Source organism: Phyllopteryx taeniolatus, chromosome 7, assembly GCF_024500385.1.
Source record: "Phyllopteryx taeniolatus isolate TA_2022b chromosome 7, UOR_Ptae_1.2, whole genome shotgun sequence".
Classification (NCBI taxonomy): Eukaryota; Metazoa; Chordata; class Actinopteri; order Syngnathiformes; family Syngnathidae; genus Phyllopteryx; species Phyllopteryx taeniolatus.
The window spans coordinates 2,072,991-2,098,424 of record NC_084508.1 but is presented as its reverse complement, the minus strand read 5'-3'; the positions used below and the strand labels follow the sequence as shown (position 1 = coordinate 2,098,424).

General features: G+C 43.6%; 1 protein-coding gene across 3 annotated transcripts in view; it reads left to right on the top strand.

The window, feature by feature from the left end:
- orc1 (origin recognition complex, subunit 1) overlaps positions 1-25,434 on the top strand; it is a 54,477-nt gene that overhangs the window by 4,883 nt on the left and 24,160 nt on the right. For 2 of the 3 annotated variants that reach the window (XM_061780012.1, XM_061780010.1), the window contains exons 3-9: positions 378-550; positions 3,665-4,091; positions 6,064-6,334; positions 14,439-14,546; positions 14,678-14,906; positions 14,974-15,074; positions 23,526-23,627. In XM_061780012.1, the coding sequence (XP_061635996.1) occupies positions 378-550; positions 3,665-4,091; positions 6,064-6,334; positions 14,439-14,546; positions 14,678-14,906; positions 14,974-15,074; positions 23,526-23,627 (1,411 nt within the window). The remainder of the gene's footprint in view (positions 1-377; positions 551-3,664; positions 4,092-6,063; positions 6,335-14,438; positions 14,547-14,677; positions 14,907-14,973; positions 15,075-23,525; positions 23,628-25,434) is intronic. The other variant, XM_061780011.1, reaches the window with a different exon arrangement.

Here is a 25,434-nt window from a genome sequence, read left to right as displayed (position 1 = left end):
AGTTTTGTCCAAGGACACCTGCCATGAAGAAAACTACATTTTAGCAAGTTCAACTTCATGTCATCAAACCATGGTCATGTGCGTTAGCGTAGCGCACCCAGGACATCAGCTACCGCGTTTTTTAGATTTGGGTCACGACATAACACTTATAGCGGTTTGGCAGGGCAAAACAAATCAAACAAAATAAATAAATAAATATATTTTTTAATGACATATTCATGGCAATATTCATTTGATTGGGAAAGATGATTTGAGATATGTTTTGCGTTCCATACATGATCACAGAATGAATTAAAAACTCATGTCAGGGCACCCACTTTGTTTTGCTAGAGAGCTGAAAACAACATTGACATTTTGTCTTCTATCTTATGTCTCAGAGAGTGGGAGGCAGAAGAAGGCAATGGTCCAGTGGTTTGTCCGTGCATCTGAAGTTCCTGTGAGCAAACTGCCACTACTGGGTAGAGAGCCGCATCCACAGGAAATCTTTTACTATCAGGGACGAGGCTGCAATGAAGAGGTCAATGCTGAGTCCATCCTCAGACCCGTGCAGGTAAATCATTTATTTTCCCATTCATTTGTACATCAGTTTTCTTCTGCTTATCCAGGTGTCACTTGGGCAGCAGTCTCAGTTGCGAGGGCCCTGTAAATATGACTATATCCACACTACTTAGAAGTTGTGGAGTTTGTTTGTTAGCTCATTAGCTTGCAGCAGCATGTAACATAGCGTGGCACATGGTATCATGGGATGCGATACATGTGTGTGTGTGTGTGTGTGTGTGTATGATCCCTCTTTTTCATTATACTAGTCATGTACAGGTATATCCTACAGTCATTTTCATAATGCAAATTAGGAATGCATGATATTGGAAAAAAATTACATTGCGTTTTTTTTTTTTTTTTTTTTTTTTTTAAACCTGCGATATATAATATTGCGATGTGAATTAATACAGGATCAGTGTCGGGAAAGTTCAATTTCTAGGCGAAGTAGTTCAATTCATAGTTCCAAAAATGAAGTAGTTCAGTTCATAGTTCAAAATTTTGAATGATAAACTAAGTTCACCGGACCAAAAATGAACTACTAGTTCTTTTTTTTTTTTTTTTTTTTTGTTTCCTCCAGTGTGTTGCTCGCGGGCTATTACCCTCAAAATACTGGCCTTTCATTTCTGCATTGTTGCCACCCATTCAGGCCACAATTGTAGCGAGCTGCAGCTTTCGCCTTATAATCTCAAAAACACAGAGCTTCCAATTGTCCATATATTGTTAAGGAAATCACTGGGCGCTGACTAGTTCCGGCTGAAACACCAGTCAGTATGGTGCTGTGTCCGGCCACCGTGACAAAAATGTCATAAATGACTAATGAAATAAACACTAGATTATTTATTTTTTTAGACGGAGAGAACAAAAAGCTGCTTGGGGGTTATGCTATTTTATTAGGCCGCCCCCCCCCCTTAATTATTATTAAGTAAATAATAATTATAAAAGTATATTATTCTATTCTATATAATATAGTATATTAATAAATATTTGTAATATAAGATGATAAACTTGATTAATCCCATAATGGGGACATTTCGATCATATCAGTAGCAGTAGTGGCTATAGGAAATGTAAATGTAGAATATAAATAGAATGCAAGAGAAGACATCTACAAGTACAACCCCAATTCCAATGAAGTTGGGACGTTGTGGTAAACATAAATAAAAACAGAAAACAATGATTTGCAAATCATGTTCAACCTATATTTAATTGAATACACTACAAAGACAAGATATTTAATGTTCAAACTGATAAACGTTATTGTTTTTAGCAAATAATCATTAACTTGGAATTTTATGGCTGTAACACGTTCCAAAAAAAAAGCTGGGACAGGTGGCAAACAAGACTGAGAAAGTTGAGGAATGCTCATCAAACACATGTTTGGAACATCCCACAGGTGAACAGGCTAATTGGGAACAGGTGGGTGCTATGATAGGGTAGAAAAGGAGCTTCCCTGAATTGCTCAGTCATTCACAAGCAAAGATGGGGCGAGGTTCACCTCTTTGTGAACAAGTGCGTGAGAAAATTGTCAAACAGTTTAAGGACAATGTTCCTCAACGTACAATTGCAAGGAATTTAGGGATTTCATCATCTACGGTCCATAATATCATCAAAAGGTTCAGAGAATCTGGAGAAATCACTACACGTAAGCGGAAAGGCCGAAAACCAACATTGAATGCCCGTGACCTTTGATCCCTCAGTGCCGATGATGATAGGGGGAAAAAAGCTTAACATTCGGATGATAAAACTTCACCGTAGCAACTGTACATCACAATGAATTGGGACAAAATGCACATAAGCATCTCACAGTATCACAAACACAAACCTTGTGCCTCATCGGTGGGTAGGGAAAGGAATCGCCGTTTTATAGCATTTGGTTCCATCCATTAAAAAAATATAATAAAAATAAATGTAAAAAATATCACCGGTGCCAGGTGAAGTTACTTTTCGTGCTAAAATGCTGAGTTCCGGTGCGCACCCTTCAAAATAAAAGGCTACAAGCTTAAAACAGGAAGTCAAGTTAAAACTTGCACATATAAACCATTTGACATGATGAAACAGTCCCAAGTAACTATTTTAACAATGCTATATTTAACTTTTAGCTGAAACAATAATTAATGAATATCAAGTCAATTGAGTTAGTTCCATACACATTGGCTTTTAGTTCATAGGTTTGATATTGATACTGGTTATAAAGAACCGCTCTATGCTGTGGGCTGCTAAGAAAATGGATGTTCATAATTTGGGCACCCCTTATTTAAACCATGCAAACTTTTTTTTGACCCAGCCCCTGAAAAGACTCGGAATCGAGAATCGTTTGGAACCAGAATCTAAATAAGGAATAAGGAATCGCTCAAATTCAAACGGTGCCCAACCCTAATGAAAAGAGAGTTCAGCACTGCACTATATGCAAATTACCTTTGTTTTTTTCTGAAGTCCCATCGGGGTGACTTTTGAAGCAGAATTTGCTGCCGAGCACACTTAGTCGGACTCTCCTCACTCATCTTTGCTCCGGCGTAAGCATTGACCCGATCACTGACCTTATAGCAACCTGCGCCTCGTTTAAGATCCATCCGTGGTTAAAGTAAAGGAGCGTGTGTGCTCAAAATACATTGTGATTAATCTGAACTAATAAATTTCCTGCGATTTTTTTTGTGATTAGTCATGAGTTAACGCTTTAACTTTGACAGAACTAGTAAACATAACGTTTGTCTCCTATACGCGGACGGTCGCATATTGCTAGGCTTGGAAAACGGGGTTGGGGAATGAGTGAGGCTACATTCAAATCTTTCAAGCTGTTTGAAAACTGCATCGTACACCTTTAAGCGTGTTTTCGAGACATAAACCAAGTGATTATTTTGTTATAATCTGTAGCGGTTTCCACCGCACTAGAACACTTGCGACATTGTCATGTCATTCATTCACAGTACACAAATTCTACGTATTATTTTGTATCATGCAGAGGCATGTCAACGAAGACTGGCCCACAACATCCAGAGCCTTGGCAAGCATCATCCACCTGCCACATACTCAGTGGCTTTAGTTTATGGAAATTGGAAGTTGTCATATCCTACTGATGTCATTAGGTATATATAAAAATTTAAAGTGTCTCTCCTTTCACTCATAGGTGAAGCATCTTGATGGGCCAGCTCCCTTCCCAGACTCCAATGATAAAGATGTGCTCTATGTGAAGTTGTCCTGGGACACCAAGACTTTCAAGATGATGGACTCCGCTGTATTGCCACCTTCCACCCCTCCTTGCTGTCCCAAACCCTGCCACCCCAATTCATTTCCCAGCTCACCGCCTGCAGCCGCTCCCGCATCTCGAAGAGCGAACCGACGAGCTATATCTACACCTGGCACCGCTGTCATACAACGGGCAGCTTCAGCAGATCTCCGATACGCCGGCGACACCATGAGTACAGGAAAGGTTGGCCTGGAGGCCGAGTCACTGCACTCAGCCACCAAACTGTCAGCTTCAAAATGTCTAAGCACCAAGAGAAGGAATGCGGCAGCCAGGACGCCAGGAGTCCGCAAACGGCTCGAGCTCTGCAGTGAGTCGTTCGCTGTTTAAAAATATGGAACATAATATTGGTCGGTGTTACACAAACTGACTCAAATCATGATTGGGGCATTGTTTAATAAAGCTGTATAATGAATACACTATTATTAAATACTGCGATTGGCTGGCTACCAGTTTGGGGTGTACCCCGCCTCCCGCCCGAAGGTAGCTAGGATAGGCTCCAGCAGTCCGCGACCCGAGTGAGGATAAGCGCTACAGAAAATGGATGGATGGATATCGTTAAATATTTTAGGCATAAAAATCTGACGTCTGAAATATCTTTTCCCCATGTCTTTGTCACTTCACATACATGCAAACCATTCACCTTCGTGAACTCATTCAGATCGTATAGATCTGATGAGTTTTTCCTGGGCGGTTGCTGTTGTCATAGACTGTTTTGTACTCCTTGAACACTGGCAGCTAGATCCATTCCACACATCCACCACCCACACACAGATGTAATTGTGAATATTACTCCGCGGTGGACTAATATGCAAGCGCATTGGCCTGAGGTTCCGCCTGTCTAAATGTCTCTCGTTACTTTTATTGATCAATTATTGCTCATCAACTATTTTGTGCGCGAGACTTCGACTTCCGTATTGGGCGCTGTTTGCGCCAATCCAATTTAAGCGCCAGTGACGTTCAAGTCTAGTTCACCAAGCAAACGACACGAAAGTCACATGACCTCACACGTCGTCTTCTATTGGGCTTCCCGAGCATAGGTATTAACACTAGATAAGCCAGCCCGGCTGGTCGTCGTGGTTACGTGGCCACCATGTTGTGAAGGTCGTCGTTACCATGAAGGCAACGGAGCGCTACGCTTGTTTAAATTTAGACAAACAAAAATAACAGCTTTCATGTCTTGTAGTATTTGTCTGGCACTGTCTGCCCAAACGTGGACATTTCAACTCACTTATAACTTGAGAAAACACTGTGCAGTCAATTGCTGATTTTTTTGTTGTGGTTTTGACTGCGCATAAACACACACACACAGCAACATCAGAATTTGCACATTCACATTTTATTTTGTAATTTTTTTTATTTTTTATTTGATGTGCCTGTGGTTAAAACAAAATCTTAAATCTTAAAAGTTACTCACTATTTACTCAGTACTCTTAATTATTTCACTGTGTACTTTTTACTCTTAAGTAAATTTTTGGAGGACTACTTTTTACTTTTACGTGAATCACATTATTGTCAAGTGACAGTACTCTTACTTGTGTACAATGTTTGGCTACTCTACCCACCTCGGGAGCGGACATCCTCTATTGCTACTCTTACGTTTAAGCAACATTGCTCATCAGATTAGCCAGTGTCGTATTTGTTGCACTGGTCTTGTATTTTTGCGTTGAGGTGCTGCGGGTCGTGGCCCTGGTTGGGTCCCGGCGGAACCGCAATGCACATGTAACATCGGCGAGTTGATCCGCCGATGTGGGGACTTTGCAAAAAGGATGGGAATGGGTGCAGTGAACACTTTTTTCCAAAAGAGGTAGGAACATAGGGTGACCTTCAAGAGTGGCGGTAGAAGCACGCAGTAGAATTACATCTTGTGCTGTAATCTGAAGGAGGTTACCGACAGTAAGGTAGTGGTAGAAGAGATTGTGGCTCGACAGCATAGGATGGTGGTGTGCAAGATGACTCTGGTGGTGGGGAGGAAGATTAAGAAGACAAAGGCAGAGCAGAGAACCAGGTGGTGGAAGCTGAGAAAGGAAGAGTTACCATGAGCTCTCGGAGTGACCATATTGGATAACATTAGAAATGAGCTCATCAAAGGGACAGCCAAGGTTAGATGTTTTTTGGAGACAAAGTTAGAGAGACTTCGATGGTTTGGACACGTCCAGAGGAAAGATAGAGAGCCAGAAACCCCGCCCCCACACCCACAGACACAGGCACACACACACTTTATTAAAAAAAATTTTTGGTCACCTTTTTCATGCCTTTGTTGTTTGCATGTCTGACTGCAGGTCCAGAGAAGAAGTCAATGCCTTTCAGTGATGTCTTGAGTCAGCTACTGGATGAAGAGCTGGAGTCAGAGGTGGAGTTGGCCCAGAGGTTATTGGCCTCTCCACCTCAGGTGCTGCATCCCACCTACAGCCTAACCCCACGCCGGAAGATGCATAGAGCACCTGCCGACACAGATTCTCTCTTCCAAAAGCCCTCCGTTTTCATGATGAACAAACTGTCTGCCTGTGAGACAGACAGTCCTCCATCTAAAACCAGAGCTTTTTCATCCATGTGAGTCAGGAGTTGCATCACATTTGAATTTTATTGGATTCTTATTCTTTCTTCATGAAGTTTATGACCTGAAACCTGGCTGACTGGATGTGAACCACAGACACGCTGGTGCTTCCTGCAGTCCTCACCAGGGTGATAACTCGCGTTGCTCAATATGGCTTGGTTAATGCACTGACAAAAACATACAGTATTCAGGAGAAACTATAAGATACTGTTGATCGTAAACAAAGAAAAACATAAGGATAGTGATGAGATTATCCTACGAATTTCTAAATCTAAAATGCTAAGGGAGCAAACAGCACGAGACTATAAAAACTATGAGAATAGTAAAAAGGTAAAAGTAAGACACGGCTAAAAGTCAGTCTAAGTTGCTGCAACAGGCTGCCGACTCTCAGTACCTTGGAGGTAGTGATATGCCATCAGGGAGCAGAGGTGAAATATATATCCGCAAAGGTTGTATCATGACAACTGGACTGTTCCTGTTTGTTGAACAAAACAGGAACAGTCCAGTTGCGATGATACAACCTTTGCAGATTACCCAGACCTGGATGACTGAGAATCTACGCAGGGAATAACATGCACAGTGGCGTGAAAAAGTATTGGCCCGCTTCACAAATTCTTAGATTTCTGCTAAGTTTCCCCACTTTCATCTTTAGGATCATCAAACAAATGTAAATATCAGTCAAATATAACACAAGTGAACTTAAAATGCTGTTTTTAAATGATGATTTCATTTCTTAAGGGGGGAAAAAAACTATTCAAAGTTACCTGGCCCTGTGTGAAACAGTAATTACCCTCTTTATTAAATCATGAATTAATTGTGGCTAATCACAATTTTTGGATAATTTTCCCTGATCACACCCAAGCCTGAATACCTCCAGACCTGCTCAATCAAGAAATCACAAAGAGAATCTGTCCCAACAAATTCAAGTCGGACAAAAGATCTAAAAAAGCTGTGTTAGGTTTCCAGAGTACCATCGGGAAAGCCATTATCCTCACATGGAAAACATGGAACAATGGTGAACCTTCCAGGGAGTGGACGGCCTATAAAGATTACAAAATGAAGTGATCTGCTTGGTTATCGCGTGAACTCTTGCTATTCGTAGGAGATAGGGACTGAGCCCTGCTGGGAATAGCAATAATCTGCACGTAATTGACTTTACCCCCGAAAAGGCTTATTATTGCCGACGTACAGATGTCCCATGATGGTGGGAAAGCATTGCTCATGAAGATCCTAAACTCACTACCACCTATTAACATGGCAACAAGATGCCACAAGATTGCGACAAAGGAATACTGTGATTGTTTTTTGGCTGGCCAGCAAATAGGTGAGTTTTTCAGCGAATAAGGGAGGATAAGTTCCCCCCCCCAAAAAAAAAACAAATCCTTGAATAAATGAATTTGTGAATTTTGAACCGTGAATATGCACTGTTCACTCTATAGTATTCACACTGCTGCATGCATTTGGTCAATTGCAGTGGTTCTTAACTTTTTGGGAGGTATGGAACCCCGCAAGTTTCATGTGCGTTCATGGAACCCTTCCTAATTGGAAAAATAGGGTTAATTTCAAATTAAAAACAGGTATGTATACAGTGCCATGAAAAAGAATTGGCCCTCCTTCCCAATTTTTTTTTTTTTTTTTTTTTTCTGTGGAGATATTTTGGCCCACTCTTCCTTGCAGAAGTGTTTGAATTCAGCAAAAGAAGAATCACCTTTTTATTGTCATGAGCATGCATGCATGCACGTGAAATTTGTTCTCTGCATTTTATCCGTCACAGTGAACACATACACATACACGTTAGTGGAACGCACCGGAGCAGGGGGCAGCTGAAGCGCCCGGGGAGCATTTTGGGGTATCTGTGTCTTGCTCAAAGACACCACAGCCGTGAGTCTGGGGGATGTGGGCGGATGGTCCAGTCGGGGTCTTGAACCTAGGTCCCCCACGGTGGCAGGCGATGATCTTAACCATTGGGTTTATATCTAATGCAGTTGATGTCACCAGGTAACACTTCGCTTTGCTTCACAAAAATGGATGGTTTTCGAGCATGAACGTCACGTCACTCACTGCATTTCAATTGGATTCAAGTCTGGACTTTTGACTAGGCCACTCCAAAATCTTCATTACATATTTTTTAAGCCATTCAGATGATGACTTGCTAGTGAGTTTTGTATCATTATCCTGCTGCAGAACTCAAGTGTGCTTCAGCATGAGGTCACAAACTGATGGCTGAACATTCTCCTTCAGGATTTTCTGTTAAAGAGCAGAATTCATGGTTCCATCAATCACACCACGTTGTCCAGGTCCAGAAGGAGCTAGCGGCCAAGACCATCACACTACCACCACGTTTGACTGTTGGTATGATGTTCTTTTTCTGAAATGCTGTGCGACATTTACACCACATACAGTATAACACACCTAACAAAAAGCTCAACTTTCATCCTGTCACTCCATATATTCTTCTCCCAAAAGTCTTGGGAATCATTCCGATTTATTTTATTTTTTTAAACAAAAGTAAGACGAGCATTTATGGTCAGCAGTGGTTTTCACCTTGGAACTCTGCGATGGATGCCATTTTTTTGCTCAGTCTCTTGCTGATTTTTGTCATGAACACTGACCTTAACTGAGGCTGTGGAGGCCTGCAGTTCTATAGAAGTCGTCCTGAGTTTCTTTGCGGCCTCCTGGATGAGTCATAGCTGTTCTTTTGTAATCTTTGTAGGCCGTCCACTCCCTGGAAGGTTCACCATTGTTCCATGTTTTCCATGTGAGGATAATGGCTTTCCCGATGCTACTCTGGAAACCTAACACTTTAGAAATGGCTTTTGTAACCCTTTCCAGACTGATGTCAATTACTTTATTTTGCGACTGTTGTAGAATTTCTTCGGATCGTGTCATTTTGTTGCAGCTTTTTTAGATCTTTTGTCCGACTTGAATTTGTTGGGACAGATTCTCTTTGTGATTTCTTGATTGAGCAGGTCTGGAGGTATTCAGGCTTGGGTGTGATCAGGGAAAATTATCCAAAAATTGTGATTAGCCACAATTAATTCATGATTTAATAAGGGGGGTAATTACTGAATTTTCTGTTCCTCCTTTTTTTCTCCCATCAAAAAAAGTCACAATTAATGGCTACAATGAGCACGTTTTGCAGTGCACAGCTTTTCAAAGCGGGGTTTGAAGCATGATACTGCAACTCTCAACTCCTGCTCAATGTTTAGCTGGGACCTGTACTTGGTCTTCAGTGCAGCAACAGCAGAGAAGCCAGTCTCACATAGGTACAAAGTTGCACAAAGGAAGCAGAATGCCCATAGCCCTCTTCCCCAGGAATGGATACTGCCTCTCTACACTCAGCCAGAATTCACTCAGAGTCTGCGATGAAAAGCTCAGTCTCAATGTGGAGTCAGATGTCATGTCAATGAATTAGTCCTCCTTTGCAGAGCTGAAACCAGCTGGAGCTGGTGCATTGAAAGGATCTCTCACTCAGTCATACTGGGTACTGTTTTCAGGGAAGTACTTTTTAAAGAATCCCACCAATGATGAAATATGCTGCTTAATGTGTGGAATCACTGAAGTAGCATCAAGTCAGTAGCGTCCACAAATTCATGCAGGTTCTCATAGAAATCAGTGTTTCCTTCATCAAGTCGCCTGCACCACATTCCAAGCTTTCGAGTCAAAGAGCTGATCATGTCTGTGACCTCGGGGAGCGCTTTGTCTTTTCCTTGAAGCTGTAGATTTAATTCATTTAGCTTTCCAAATATGTCACTTTGATACGCCAGCTTTCCCAGGAAGTTCTTATCGCTAAATTTCTCTGCGACTCCACACTTGTGCTCCTGCTCCAAAAACACTCTTATCTGCTCTCTTGAGTTCAAAAACTCTGGAAAAGACATTTCCTCGTGACAGCCACCTTGCTGCACTGTGGAACAGCACCGCTTGATGTTCAGCACCCAGCTCCTCGCAGATAGCAGAGAAGATTCTTGTTTTTAGTGGTCTGGTTTTGATCAAATTTACTACAGCAATAACGTCAGTCATCACCTCACTTAATTCAGGGGAAAGGTGCCTTGATGCAAGTGCTTCTCTGTGTATAACACAGTGTCCACTCAGATGAGTGCTCGAAGTCCTTTTCTCATCCCTGCCATGGTCTGAGCACCATCACTACAAACACCAATGCAGTTCTCCCACTTTAGCCCATTGTCAGACAGGAAGCTGTCCAGCATTTTGGATCACTCTTCAGCTGTGGCTTTCTTGACATATTTACAAAAAAGTAGATCCTCACACAGGGAATTAGAAAAATCAAAACGTACATATACAATAAACAAGCAGTCTTTATTGCTGTCAGTTGCTTCATCAACTTGTAAGGCAAAACGTTTATCTCTGAGTTTATCCACCAGCTGTTCTTGGAGATCATTTACGATGTCCTTTATAAGTCTGGTGACAGTGTCGTTGGACAGCGGGATGGTTTTTAGTTTTGCAGCGCTTGCGTCATCCAGCATGACGGAGAGCATGTCAACTGCTGCAGGCAGTATCAGCGCCTCTGCTATGGTGTGTTTTTATTATTTTTTTTTTTTTGCACTGAGCAATTTGGTACGCCACCTTATAGGATGCTAACATTGCTCGCTGGTTTACTGTAACAGCATTCGCAAAGCAGGATGATTGCTGATAATATTCAGCATGTTTTCTCTGAAAAAACTCCAGGGGCTTGTCAGCATGATTAGGGTGTACTGTATTTAAATGGTGCTTTAATTTGTTAGGCTTCATGCTCTCCGGTGCCAGCGTTTTTAGACATTAAACACACCGTTTTTTCTTCGTCTCCTACCGTAGTCACTGTGAAGCCAAACGCTACAAACGCTTCGTCAAACTTCCTCGTCTTAGCTTTCAGGTGACTTTCATGTGTTACACAATCTCCGTCTCTCTCTGCCTTTCTTTTCATCACCGTTAATTTTTTTATATTATTGCAAGAAACACTACTACGCCACAGAGCAACTACTACGAGAGCAACGAGAGCACCATTGCCATCTACTGCAGTGGATGTGCAATTACACTTTATTCGAATACGGCAAATCATGTTCTTCAGGGTCTCACACGCCCCCCCTCGCATCGCAACGCGACCCCCCCCCCCCACACACACACACTATTTGAGAAGCACTGGTATAATCAAACACATTTCTGTCAATATGGGGTTCTGTGTGTACAACCCCAATTCCAATGGAGTTGGGACGTTGTTAAACATGAATAAAAATAGATTACAATGAATTAATTGAATACACTACAAAGACAAGATATTTAATGTTCAAACTGATAAACTTGATTGTTTTTAGCAAATAATCATTAACTTAGAATTTTATGGCTGCAACACGTACCAAAAAAGCTGGGACAGGTGGCAAAAAAGACAGGTGTTTGATGAGCATTCCTCAACTTTCTCAGTTTGCAACATCCCACAGGTGAACAGCCTCATTGGGAACAGGTGGGTGCCATGATTGGGTAGAAAAGGAGCTTCCCTGAATTGCTCAGTCATTCACAAGCAAAGATGGGGCGAGGTTCACCTCTTTGTGAACAAGTACGTGAGAAAATAGTCGAACAGTTTAAGGACAATGTTCCTCAACGTACAATCGCAAGGAATTTAGGGATTTCATCATCTACGGTCCATAATATCATCAAAAGGTTCAGAGAATCTAGAGAAATCACTGCATGTAAGCAGCTACGCCGAAAACCAACGTTGAATGCCCGTGACATTCGATCCCTCAGGTGGCACTGCATCAAAAACAGACATCAATGTGTAAAGGATATCACCGCATGGGCTCAGGAATACTTTAGAAAACCAATGTCAGTAAATACAGTTATATGCTACATCCGTAAGTGCAACTTGAAACTCTACTATGCAAAACAAAATACATTTATCAACAACACCCAGAAACGCCGCCAGCTTCTCTGGGCCTGAGCTCATCTAAGATGGACTGATGAAAAGTGGAAAAGTGTTCTGTTGTCCGACGAGTCCACATTTCAAATTGTTTTTGGAAATTGTGGACGTCGTGTCCTCCGGGCCAAAGAGGAAAAGAACCATCCGGACTGTTATGGACGCAAAGTTCAAAAGCCAGCATGTGTGATGGTATGGGCCTGTGTTAGTGCCAATGGCATGAGTAACTTACACATCTGTGAAGGCACCATTCATGCTGAAAGGTACATACAGGTTTGCACTTTAAAAAAAAAATAAAAATGGCTCAGTAGCCAGTAGTAATTTTCAAAGAAGCAGCCCCGCCTGCACGTTTCACAGTCTACCAAAATTGGGAGGCATATGTACAAGTCCAAGAGCTAATTGGAGTAATATGCTCTGACCTCTTTGTTCTGGTCAGAACACGAGCTGCAGCATTTTGAATGAGGTGCAGCTGTTTAATGCTCTTTTTGGGGAGTCAGAAGACCATTAAAATAGTCAAGTCTCCTTGAGATAAATGCATGGATGAGCTCTTCTCCTGGTCTGCTTGACACATGCAAGCCTTCACTCTGGATATGTTCTTCAGATGGTAGAAGGCAGTTTTAGTAATTGATTTGGTATGACTATTGAAAGTCAGGTCGGAATCTATCAGAACACCAAGGTTTGCTGTTCTGCTCTGTTCTTGGTCTTTGGGTTTTTAAAGAGTGACTCCAGGTATTTACTAACAGCAATCCTCTTTTCTTTTTTTGGCCAAAACAATTCTCAGTTTTGTTGTGGTTTAATTAAAGAACATTTTGGCTCATCCAGTCATTTATCAGTTTTAGACTGTGACACAACACCTCAATTGAACTGTAGTCATCTGGAGACACTGCTAGATAGAACTGTGTGTCATCTGCATAGCTATGATACTCAAAATTAAAGTTCTGACGAATTTGTCCCAAGGGTTGCATATACAGGCTGAACAGGAGGGGTCCAAGTGCTGACCCTTGAGGGACCCCATAGGTCATTGCCATTCGATGAAATTGAACACTTCCAATGGTTACAAAATAACTCCTTTCCTCCAGGTGTAGGACCTGTACCATTTAAGGACTGTTCCATTTAGTCCTACCCACGTTTCCGACCTGTTCAGTAGTATATGATGCTGCCATTATCCTTGGCTTGTCTCTGGAATTGTAGATTTTGATCATCACCGGACGAGACCGTATGCCTGGTGCCCCGTGTGGTCCCAGGCCGTGGTGTGTTCGGTTGAGCTTAATACTGGCTTTGCTCAAGCCAGTACTTGCGCCCAAGCATTGTGGGCAGCCAGGATTCAAAGAATAGCACAGGATCTTTCCCCTCCGAGGCTTCTTTCAGATTAAGGATCCAAATGTGGACTCGTTTACTCCGGTATTATATGTCATCCATGCTGTCCATCAACTTCTTGATTTTCTCATTCGCATCAGTAAATTCCATCTTCAAGCTGCTGCAGGTGTCTTCCACTGCCGATATCCACTCTTCTGCCTCGTTAATGCGGTTGGACTTGACTTCCATTGCTATGGATATTTTGTCCAGGGTTCCCGAGAGTTTAGAGAGCTTTTGCCCCACAATATCACGGAGGTGTTGAGTTAACTCTCATAACAGATCACGGGTATCCATAGGTATGTCATTACTTTTCCCCGCAGAATTAGTCTTGCTAGCTAACATTAGGTAAAGTACGAGCATGGCTGTCATCGTGGCGAGCATGGCTAACAGACAATGCCCTTGTTTTGTTGCTATTATCATTTGTTTTGCGCTGTTGGTCGCCATCGAGATTTGTTTTGTTCACAATAGTGAGAAATCACTATATTAGCGTAAGAAGCCGAGGTGAATGCACGATATTGCCAATAAACTTGTCTTTGTGGATCTAAAGAAAGCGTATGAGAGAGTACCCTGAGAGGAACAGTGGAATTGCATGCGGAAGTCTGGAATAACCCATCAACAAATTGTGGCTCTTAAATTAAGCTAGTGAATTGAAAATGAAAATAGTTGGGTCAAACGAATGCCAACTTCGTTAGATGAACAATGACTTCATGACATCTTAAAACATTACATTCTGTCTAAAATAGTTTTTTTTGTGTGAGGATTGCTTTAACTTTCTAAACATTTTTTGTTGTTGTTTTTTTTTTTTTTTTTAACTGTACTTCTATTTTTGTGGATGTTGTAAGGACCGAAGTGGACAATGAGAACTCTCCAATGCTGCTAGTTGCCGCAACACCAAGGAGCTCAAAAAGGAAGTCTGCTCAACTAGTGTCTACTAGGATCAAAAAACAATTGTGAGTGTAAAAACTAAAAACTAAGCTAAAACATTAAGCAAAGTTATCTCAGCTTGTTCTATGGTTTTGATGAATGAACACTTTCTGATTCATAACTTCAGTTCTTTAACTATTAAGCTTTCTGTTATCAGAAGTCTTCTGGATGACCAGCAAAACAAGGACTCAAACACAGAAGACGAGGAAGAGTTTGCTCCATCAAATAAAACACTATGTAGTAGAAGTGAGGATGATAAACTGATTCACGGTGATGAAAACGTACTAGTAAAGGAAGGTAGACAGGTTCTCGCAGGGTCTCGCGTGCCTCGTTCGAAGACAACCCTGTCCTCAACCAGGACGCCTCGCATAACACCCAGCAAGAAGGTAAAATTCCTTCTTTATGTATTTTGTTTGAAATACACCTCCACTGATACTGGCTTATTTTATACAGGCAGCAACCAATACACCACGGACTCCTGCCACTCCCATAATTCCCAGCAGGTTGATGCCAGCCCGACACCCCACCAACATATTGGAAGTGGCCAGAACAAGGTAAAAAAAAAAAAAAAATAGTAATAATACAGTAGAGTTTTGGTTAGACTGGTTAGAGAGTCAGCCTCACAGTTCTGAGGACCCGGGTTCAATCCCCGGCCCCGACTGTGTGGAGTTTGCATGTTCTCCCCGTGCCTGCGTGGGTTTTCTCCGGACACTCCGGTTTCCTCCCACATCCCAAAAACATGCATAAATTGGAGACTCTAAATTGCCCGTAGGTGTGACTGTGAGTGCGAATGGTTGTTTGTTTGTATGTGCCCTGCGATTGGCTGGCAACCAGTTCAGGGTGTACCCCGCCTCCTGCCCGATGACAGCTGGGATAGGCTCCAGCACGCCCGCGACCCTAGTGAAGAGAAGCGGCTCAGAAAATGGATGGATGGATGGATAGAGTTTTGGCAGAGATTCACATAGGGTCCTAAATTAACACTCACCAAATGCGACTAAATTATCTGATTGGCGAGTGAATCTCAGACCGCTACTCGCCACTTGGCGCGGGAATGTTTGTACCCACGTACATAAACGCGCCAATCATAGTGCAGCAGCACATGTTCTGGAGCCAGTAATATTGGAGCAGGACGTGTCCTGCCAGGAAAGTGCGTGGGATTCATATCTCTGTTATCAGCTGTGTGCGTATTTCCTTGATCTACCATGACGGCGGGAGTGTCGCGACAACAGCCAATCAAAGATGTCCTTTTCCTGCTCCACTTCCATTTGCGAGTAGCAGGAGTATACAGAAGCCCCGCTTCCTCGCCTGGCTCACCCTGTGGCGAGATTGAGACAACGCTGTTTATTCATTTGCAGTAGTAGGCCGCCGGCTTCTCTGAGCCCGAGCTCATCTAAGATGGACTGATGCAAAGTGGAAAAGTGGTCTGTGGTCCGAATTGTTTTTGGAAATCGTGGACGTCGTGTCCTCCGGGCAAAAGAGGAAAAGAACCATCCGGACTGTAATGGACACAAAGTTCAAAAACCAGCGTCTGTGCCTATGTGGCAACCATGTTGGGAAGTTCGTCATGAGCAGCGGCTGTACTCTGAACCCCTCCCAGATGACCGAGCTTCTCACCCTATCTCTAAGGGAGAGCCCGGACACCCTGCGGAGGAAACTCATTTCTGCCGCTTGTATCCGGGATCTCGTTCTTTCGGCTTAGCTTCTTCTTGGGTGAACTCCCATGCACCCTCAAGGACCCTGCTGAGGGTGTAGAGCTGGTCCACTGTTCCATGGCAAGGACGAAAACCAGACTGCTCCTCCTGAATCTGAGATTCGACTTCCCGACAGACACTCCTCTCCTGCACCCTTGAATAGACCTTACCAGGGACACACCCTCCGGTCCCCTTTTTTAAAAAGGGGGACCACCACCCCAGTCTGCCAATCCAGAGGCACTGTCGCTGATCTCCACGCGATGTTGCAGAGGCATGTCAAGGATAGCCCCACAACATCCAGAGCCTTTAGGAACTCCGGGCGAATCTCATCTAACTAGGGTGGCCCTGCCACCGAGGAGCTTTTTAACCACCTCGGTGACCTCAACCCCAGAGATGGGAGAGCCTGTGTCAGAGACCCCAGACTCTGCTTCCTCATGGGAAGGCGTGTCGGTGGAATTGAGGAGGTCTTGGAACTATTATCCCCACCGACTCACAACGTCCCGAGTCGTGGTCAGCAGTGCCCCATCCACACTATACACAGTGTTGATAGTGCACTGCTTCCCCCTCTTGAGATGCTGGATGGTGGACCAGAATTTCCTCAAAGGCGTCCAGATGTCGTTCTCCATGGCCTCACCGCACTTCTCCCATTTCAGAGTTTTTGCCTCAACGACCACCAAATCTGCATTCCAATTGGCCAGCCGGTACCCGTCAGCTGCCTCAGGGGTCCCACACGCCAAAAAGGCCAGCTTGACGGCATCCCTCACCGCTGGTGTCCACCAACGGGTTCGGGAACCGCAAAGTCAATCATCAAAGTGCAACCTAGGGTGTCCTGGTGCCAAGTGCATGCGTGGACACCTTTAAGCTTGAAAATGGTGTTCGTTATGGACAATCCGTGATGAGCACAGAAGTCCAATAACAGAACAGGGTGGGGGGGCGGCGGCGTTCATCCCATTCACGCCCTTCCAGGTCTCACTCTCATTGCCCACGTGAGCATTGAAGTCCCCAAGCAGAACGATGGACTCCCCAGCGTGAGCGCTCTCCGGACCCCCTCCAAAGAATCCATAAAGGCTGGGTACTCTGAACTGCTGTTTGGTGCATAGGCACAAACAACAGTCAGGACCTGTCCTGCCTGCCTCTCACCGTGGGCAACTCCAGAGTGGACGAGAGTCCAACCCCTCTCAAGAGGACTGTTACCAGAGCCCAAGCCATGTGTGGAGGCAAGCCCGACTTTATCTTGTTGTAACTTCTCAACCTCACACACCAACACAGCCAGGAGCCAGCTTCTGTAGCTGGGATTTGATCAAGGTCCCCGCCTTCGGCCATCACCCAGGTTGCACTGCACCCGACCCCTGTGGCCCCTCCCACAGGTGGTGAGCGCATGGGAAGGGGGACCCACGTTACCCTTTCGGGCTATGCCCAGCCAGGCCCCATGGCTGCAGGCCTGGCCACCAGTTGCTCGCCTTCGAGCCCTGCCTCCAGGCCTGGCTCCAGAGACGGGCCCCCGTGGCCCGTGTCCGGGCAAGGGAAACCTACATCCATTTGTTTTAATCATCATAGGGGTCTTATGAGTCATGCTTTGTCTGGTCATGGTTACAGCCATGAGTCTTTTTGGGAATGGTGCAACAAGTTTTTTGGATTTGGGGATCCTCTGCCATTCCTCCTTGCAAATCCTCTCCAGTTCTGTCAGGTTGGGTGGTGAACGTTGGTGGACAGCCATTTTCAGGTCTCTCCAGAAATGCTATATTGGGTTTAACACTAGAATGCCCAAAGCCAAGACATTTGGCTTTTCCACCTATAATGCCTCAAGAGAAGCCCAGTGGCTGAATTAGATTGAACTAATAGTCAAACTCAGGTGTGAACAGCCCAGCAGTTTGGCTTTTCTAATTTGCATGCCCAAAGGACTGGCTCGTTCAGTTTTTTTCACCATTGTTCTGTAAATGAGGCAATTACTCTACACAGTTACTGAAAGTGAACTGATGTTGTTTTTCCGTACCTGAATAAGTTGATAGAAATAACTGGCTGTATGCTTACACAACACTGCATACACTTTAGTTCGAAACATCCCATAACAGATACACACCTAGACCTTTTTATCAACATATAATTTATAGTTACTGACGTATCCCTGCCAATAGCCAACACATTCATTAGTAAAGTTATAGAAAATTGAGCTCGCTCTGTCTCTACCACAATCTCGGGGCACGGTGAGAGCGTCGGACTGAATTTCTGAATGTACCCTGTGTTGATATTTTGTGCGTTTGTTGTGTCTGAGCGAATGCAGCCCTATGGGGGGCACAAGCCAGTGCAAAGTGTAGGCCGGTCCCAAGCCTGGATAAATGCAGAGGGTTGGGTCAGGAAGGGCATCCGGCTTAAAACTTTGCCAAACAAATATGAGCGTTCATTCAAAGAATTCCATACCGGATCGGTCGTGGCCCGGGTTAACAACGTCCGCCACCGGCACCGTCAACCTGCAGGGCGCCGGTGGAAATTCAACTACTGTAAGTCGAAGAAGAAGAAGAGGTGGAAAGCGGGTTCTTTGGCAGAAAGAGAAGAGGAAAGCACAGAGCCTAGAACTGAATGTGGGGACTTTGAATGTTGGGACTATGACAGGAAACTCTCGGAAGTTGGTTGACATGATGATTAGGAGAAAGGTTGATATATTGTGTGTCCAGGAGACCAGGTGGAAAGGCAGTAAGGCTAGAAGTTTAGGGGCAGGATTTAAATTATTTTACCATGGTGTAGATGGGAAGAGAAATGGAGTTGGGGTTATTTTAAAAGAAGAGTTGGCTAAGAATGTCTTGGAGGTGAAAAGAGTCTCAGATCGAGTGATGAGGCTGAAACTTGAAATTGAGGGTGTTATGTATAATGTGATTAGTGGCTATGCCCCACAGGTAGGATGTGATCTAGAGGTGAAAGAGAAATTCTGGAAGGAGCTAGACGAAGTAGTCCTGAGCATCCCAGACAGAGAGAGTCGTGATTGGTGCAGATTGTAATGGACATGTTGGTGCAGGAAAAAGGGGTGATGAAGAAGTGATGGGAAAGTACGGCATCCAGGAAAGGAACTTGGAGGGACAGATGGTGGTAGACTTTGTAGCACGCAGGTGGATTACATCTTGTGCAGACGATGTAATCTGAAGGAGGTTACCGACTGTAAGGTAGTGGTCGGGGAGAGTGTGGCTTGACAGCATAGGATGGTGGTGTGTAAAATGACTCTGGTGGTGGGGAGGAAGATTAGGAAGACAAAGGCAGAGCAGAAAACCGTGTGGTGGAAGTTGAGACAGGACGAGTGTTGTGCAGCTTTTCGGGAAGAGGTGAGACAGGCTCTCGGTGGACAGGAGGAGCTTCCAGAAGACTGGACCACTGCAGCCAAAGTGATCTGAGCGGCAAGCAGGAGAGTTCTTGGTGTATCTTCTGGCAGGAAAGGAGAGAAGGAGACTTGGTGGTGGAACCTCACAGTACAGGAAATCATACAAGGAAAAAGGTTAGCTAAGAAGAAGTGGGACCCTGAGAGGACCGAGGAGAGGCGAAAGGAATACATTGCGATGCGACACAGGGCAAAGGTAGAGGTGGCAAAGACCAAACAAGAGGCATATGATGACATGTATGGCAGGTTGGACACTAAAGAAGGAGAAAAGGATCTATACAGGCTGGCCAGACAGAGGGATAGAGATGGGAAGGATGTGCAGCAGGTTAGGGTGATTAAGGATAGAGATGGAAATATGTTGACTGGTGCCAGCAGTCTGCTAGCTAGATGAAAGAAAGAATACTTTGAGGAGTTGATGAATGAGGAAAATGAGATGTGAAGGGAGAGTAGAAGAGGCAAGTGTGGTGGACTAGGAACTGGCAATGATTAGTAAGGGGAAAGGTAGAAAGGCATTAATTAGGATGAAAAATCGAAAGGCAGTTGGTCCTGATGACATTCCTGTGGAGGTGTGGAAGCATCTCGGAGAGGTGGCTGTGGAGTTTTTGACCAGCTTGTTCAATAGAATTCTAGCGCGTGAGATGATGCCTGAGGAATGGGGGAAAAGTGTGCAGGGATCAGCCCTGAGCCCCTTCCTGTTTGCAGTGGTAATGGATAGGTGGAGGAGCAGTTGGAAAGATGAAGGCATGCACTGGAAAGGAGAGGACTGAAGATTAGCTGAAGTAAGACGGAATATATATGCATGAATGAGAGGGGTGGGGGGGAAGAGTCAGGCTCCAAGGAGAAGAGAGAGCAAGGGTGGAGGACTTTAAATACTTGGGGTCAACCGTCCAGAGTAATGGTGAGTGTGGTCAGGAAGTGGCCTCACCACTGTTTTATAAACTTTGCCCTTCATCCAAGCAGAGACTCTTCTCTCACATAACACACCTGACAGTTGCAAAAATCTCTGGCTAAAAAATACCCCTATACATTTTTTTTTTAATTGTTTATTATTATTAATATATATTTTTTTTTTTTACTGTGAGCCACTTGGGTACTGATTAATGTGCGGGTGTCCATGTTTAAGAACAAGGGTGATGTGCAGAGCTGGGGGAACTACAGAGGAATAAAGTTGATGAGCCACACCATGAAGTTATGGGAAAGAGTAGTGGAGGCTAGACTCAGGACAGAAGTGAGTATTTGCGAGCAACAGTATGGTTTCATGCCTTGAAAGAGTACCACAATGCATTATTTGCCTTGAGGATGTTGATGGAAAAGTACAGAAGGAGCTACGTTGTGTTTTTGTAGATCTCGAGAAAGCCTATGACAGAGTACCCAGAGAGGAACTGTGGAACTGCACGCGGAAGTCTGGAGTGGCAGAGAAGTATGTTAGAATAATACAGGACATGTACGAGGGCAGCAGAACAGCGGTGAGGTGTGCTGTAGGTGTGACAGACGAATTTAAGGTGGAGGTGGGACTGCATCAGGGATCAGCCCTGAGCCCCTTCCTGTTTGCAGTGGTGATGGATAGGTGGAGGAACAGTTAGAAAGATGGAGGCATGCACTGGAAAGGAGAGGACTGAAGATTAGCTGAAGTAAGACGGAATATATATGCATGAATGAGAGGGGTGGGGGGAAGAGTCAGGCTCCAAGGAGAAGAGAGAGCAAGGGTGGAGGACTTTAAATACTTGGGGTCAACCGTCCAGAGTAATGGTGAGTGTGGTCAGGAAGTGAAGAAACTGGTCCAAGCAGGTTAGAACGGGTGGAGGAAGGTGTCAGGTGTGTTATGTGACAGAAGAGTATCTGCTTGGATGAAGGGCAAAGTTTATAAAACAGTGGTGAGGCCAGCCATGATGTACGGATTAGAGACAGTGGCACTGAAGAGACAACAGGAAGCAGAGCTGGAGGTGGCGGAAATGAAGATGTTGAGGTTCGCTCTCGGAGTAGAAGGATAATGAGGATGGAGCTGCCAGGCAAGAGAGCTCGAGGAAGACCAAAGAGAAGGTTGATGGATGTCGTGATGGAAGACATGATGGCAGTTGGTGTTCGAGAGGAGGATGCAGGAGATAGGCTTACATGGAAAAGGATGATGCGCTGTGGCGACCCCTAACGGGACAAGCCGAAAGGAAAAGAAGACTCATGCCCTCGTCTGACATAATTTTATTTCATGGAAATGCACTTGAGTCCACCGTAATAACCTGATGTATTTTCCTCCACAAGGAGGCGACAAGACGGCAGTCTTCTACAACAGCACACAGCTCTCCAGAGCTACAAGCCCAGTGCCAAAATAACAACAGACACAAAATGCAATTCTAGATTTCCTTTGGGAGGAATATCAACAAAAACGACATGAGACCGAGGCAGATACTGTATTTAAATTAATTTTGAACGTTATATTATTTCTGTTTCATACGTATGATTGATACATTTCCTATTTGTTATATACATTTTACATTTTTAAATGAGAAATGTGCAATACATGAATGTAATTAATCCCACTGCTACCATCTAATATGGAAATTCTCCCAAATGTCAATAACTATGTTCCTTAAATAAGTGTCTTTTTGATGTTTGCATGCTTAGTTTTTACCTCACCGCTGCAAATTATGAGTTGCCTAACTAATTTCCAATGTTCCTGTGACAGAAGTTATATTCTATTAAGTTTGAGATTGTATTTTTTGGGTATATGTGTTTTGTTGGTGTAATTTATTGGCTGACAATAGATCATAGTCAGTTTGTCAGAATGTGTTCCTTCTAGAAGTGTTTCTAGAGTAGATGATAAAATACAGAAATGTATGCACCCTGCCATGTGGTTTATTCTAAACAATTTCTATATACCAGTCACCTTTATGAACTGCCAGACAAATAAAAAAAAGAAGCTATTTCTAATAGTAACATTCATTTGACACAAGATGGCATCTTGGAAATGTAAATAATTGTCACGTCTGCCTGCAAAACAGCCAGCACAGGACGAGGGGTGATGATGTGGCACTATTAAAGTGTTGTCCCAATTCCTAGGGCCATTATCTTACCCCTTCATCTTGTCCCTCCAAACGAAGGGGAAAGGGGTAAAACAAAGGGGAAGGGCTGAGGAATAGAATTGGGATTGGCCCAGAGAGAGATGCCGCATTTAAAGGCACATGCACATGCAAACCAGTGTGTGTGCATGTATGTGAGACCTTCGGCTTGATTGCACTTCATAAAACCAGTTAATATCTTTACATGCTCTTCTATTCGGTCTTTATGACTATATTTTACAATATACTGGTACTTATCATTTATTAAAAACGATTTTAAAAAATCGTGTTTTTGGGGGGGGGGACTGAAACCGATTAATTGCATTTCCATTCATTTTAATGAGGAAATATGTTTTGAGATGAGAGCAAGTTCATGGAACAAATTAAACTGGTATCAACACACCACTGTATTCCTTTAACATAAATCCAAAAACAATGTATGATGGGGCAGTCTCAAAACGTGGTTTGGATCGCCCACACATCCACAATTTCACTAGGTAATATTGGACTGCACTTCTATAGCCCTTTATCGACACCATCGCAGTGTCCAAAATGCTTTACAAAGCTTCACATTCACTCACTCACTCACTCACTCACACACACACATATTCATACACCAATGGGTGACTGCTGCCATGCAAGGCACTGCCAGGCCCACTGGAAGCGAGTTAGGGTTCAGTGTCTTGCCCAAGGACACTTGGACATGCGGACAGTCGTAGCCGGGATTCGAACTAGTGACCCTTCGGTCACTGGACGACCCACTCTACCTGCTGAGCCACAGCCGCCCTTTATAATGTTGAATGAAATGCTGGATAGCAAAATGCTGCATGTAACTTAAGTAAACGACTATTAAAAACAACTCCTTACAAATATATTGTTTTCATCTTTCTCGTTTAGGCTACACGTGTCATCGGTGCCCGAGTCTCTACCGTGCAGGGAGCAGGAGTTTCAAGACATTTACAGCTTTGTGGAGAGTAAAATCATTGACGGCACGGGAGGGTGAGATTACAGTCAATTATACAGTTTTTCCAGGAACAAGGTGGTGAATGGGATTGCAAGCCTCTTTATTACAGAGAACCTGGACTAGAACAATTGTAGTCTAGAGTGTTAGCATTTCATGCAGGACCCAGGAAAGGCAGTTTGGGCACCAATGTGGTCAGAAGTTTACAAATATAGGGTATATTGGTTTTTGGATAAAATGTAATCTAAGAAATAAATTCATTAAAGTTGAATGCCTCCGTTCACTTCCGGGTTACTCCGATTTACGTTTTTACCGTTAAGATCAAACTCATTTTGTCGTAAAAAGGGCACCATATGACTTTTTATGTGTATAAAATTTAGGAAAAGCGACGACAAACCTGTTATCAGTCTCATAATCTAAAGGTTATATGTATATATATCGCGAATATGCCTTGCCGGAACAAATGGCACCCAGAAACCCCCAATCTCTGACTTCCCTGCCTCAGACAGCCACAAGGATGCCTCATTTATCTCACCCGGATGCTCGATGAATTACCAGCCAGTCACTCCCGCTCTCTCCTTTGTGCATAAAAGGCCAAAGCTCCTTTTTCCTTTGCTCGCATCAACTAAACCTGCCTCCGTTCTTCCTGAGATGACTGAGAAAGACAAGACCCGGTCGTGAGTAAAACACTGCAGTGATTACAGGAAAGTACAAATTGCTGCATAGTAATTTGGGGCTTAAGTTAGCGAGCTCCCACAAGTCCCAACTTTACTCTCCCTCACGATGATTCAACTCATTTCACGCTCACATTACGACTTCAGCCATTCACCCTTCTAAAATACCTAGATTGATTACCCATACATCCATTTTCTGAGCCGCTTCTCCTCATTAGGGTCGCGGGCGTGCTGGAGCCCATCCCAGCCATCATCGGGCAGGAGGGCAATCGCAGGGCACAAATAAACAAATCACTTGCACTCACACCCACACCTACGGGGAATTCAGAGTTGTCAATCAACCTACCATGCATGATTTTGGGATGTGGGAGGAAACCGGAGCACCTGGAGAAAACCCACGCAGGCACGGGGAGTACACGCAAACTCCACACAGGCGGGGCCGGGGATTAATTACCCTTTTATCCAAAACCAATATACACTGGAGTATTTACACTTTATCACAGTTTATTATTTGTGTAAAGAACAAAGTTATTTCCAAAATAATGGTCTATGATTTTAATCCACTTTTTAGACGAAACATCCAAAGGTCGTGTTGATGCGTTCATTCAAAATTAAAAGTATTCAAAATATAATCAAATATAATGAGTTATATTACTTTGAGAAAGGCATTGAAATAGTTAAACCTTGTCATGCATTTTCAATAGGGTAACTTGTAATTGTTACCATCTAAAACTAATCAACTACATTTCCAAATTAAGCTTCCCAACAATGGTAGCAACTGAGCTAACCCAGTACACCACATGTCAAAATAATGATATAAAAGGTTAGCTCGTATGGTAGCATCATGTTGGAAAAGTTTAGAACCAAAATCCATACCTTTCATGTGACAGCATCACTCATTTACGACTTGCGATAAATCAATAAGCGCAAATCGTCAGGCAAACAAATAAATGAATCAAATTACTGGGAACCGGCTGTCAAAAAGAACCAGTTTTAAATTCCCATCCTTAATGACAATGCTCACTGGCGTAAATTCTTTATCCTCTGCAAAAAGTGACAAATCTTACGTCAGCTTATTGATCTTAGAAGATACTTTTTTCTTTGCGTAATTTTATGTAAGTATTATGGTCTATAATAAGAATTGATTAGATCTTGGAATACGGCTGTAACA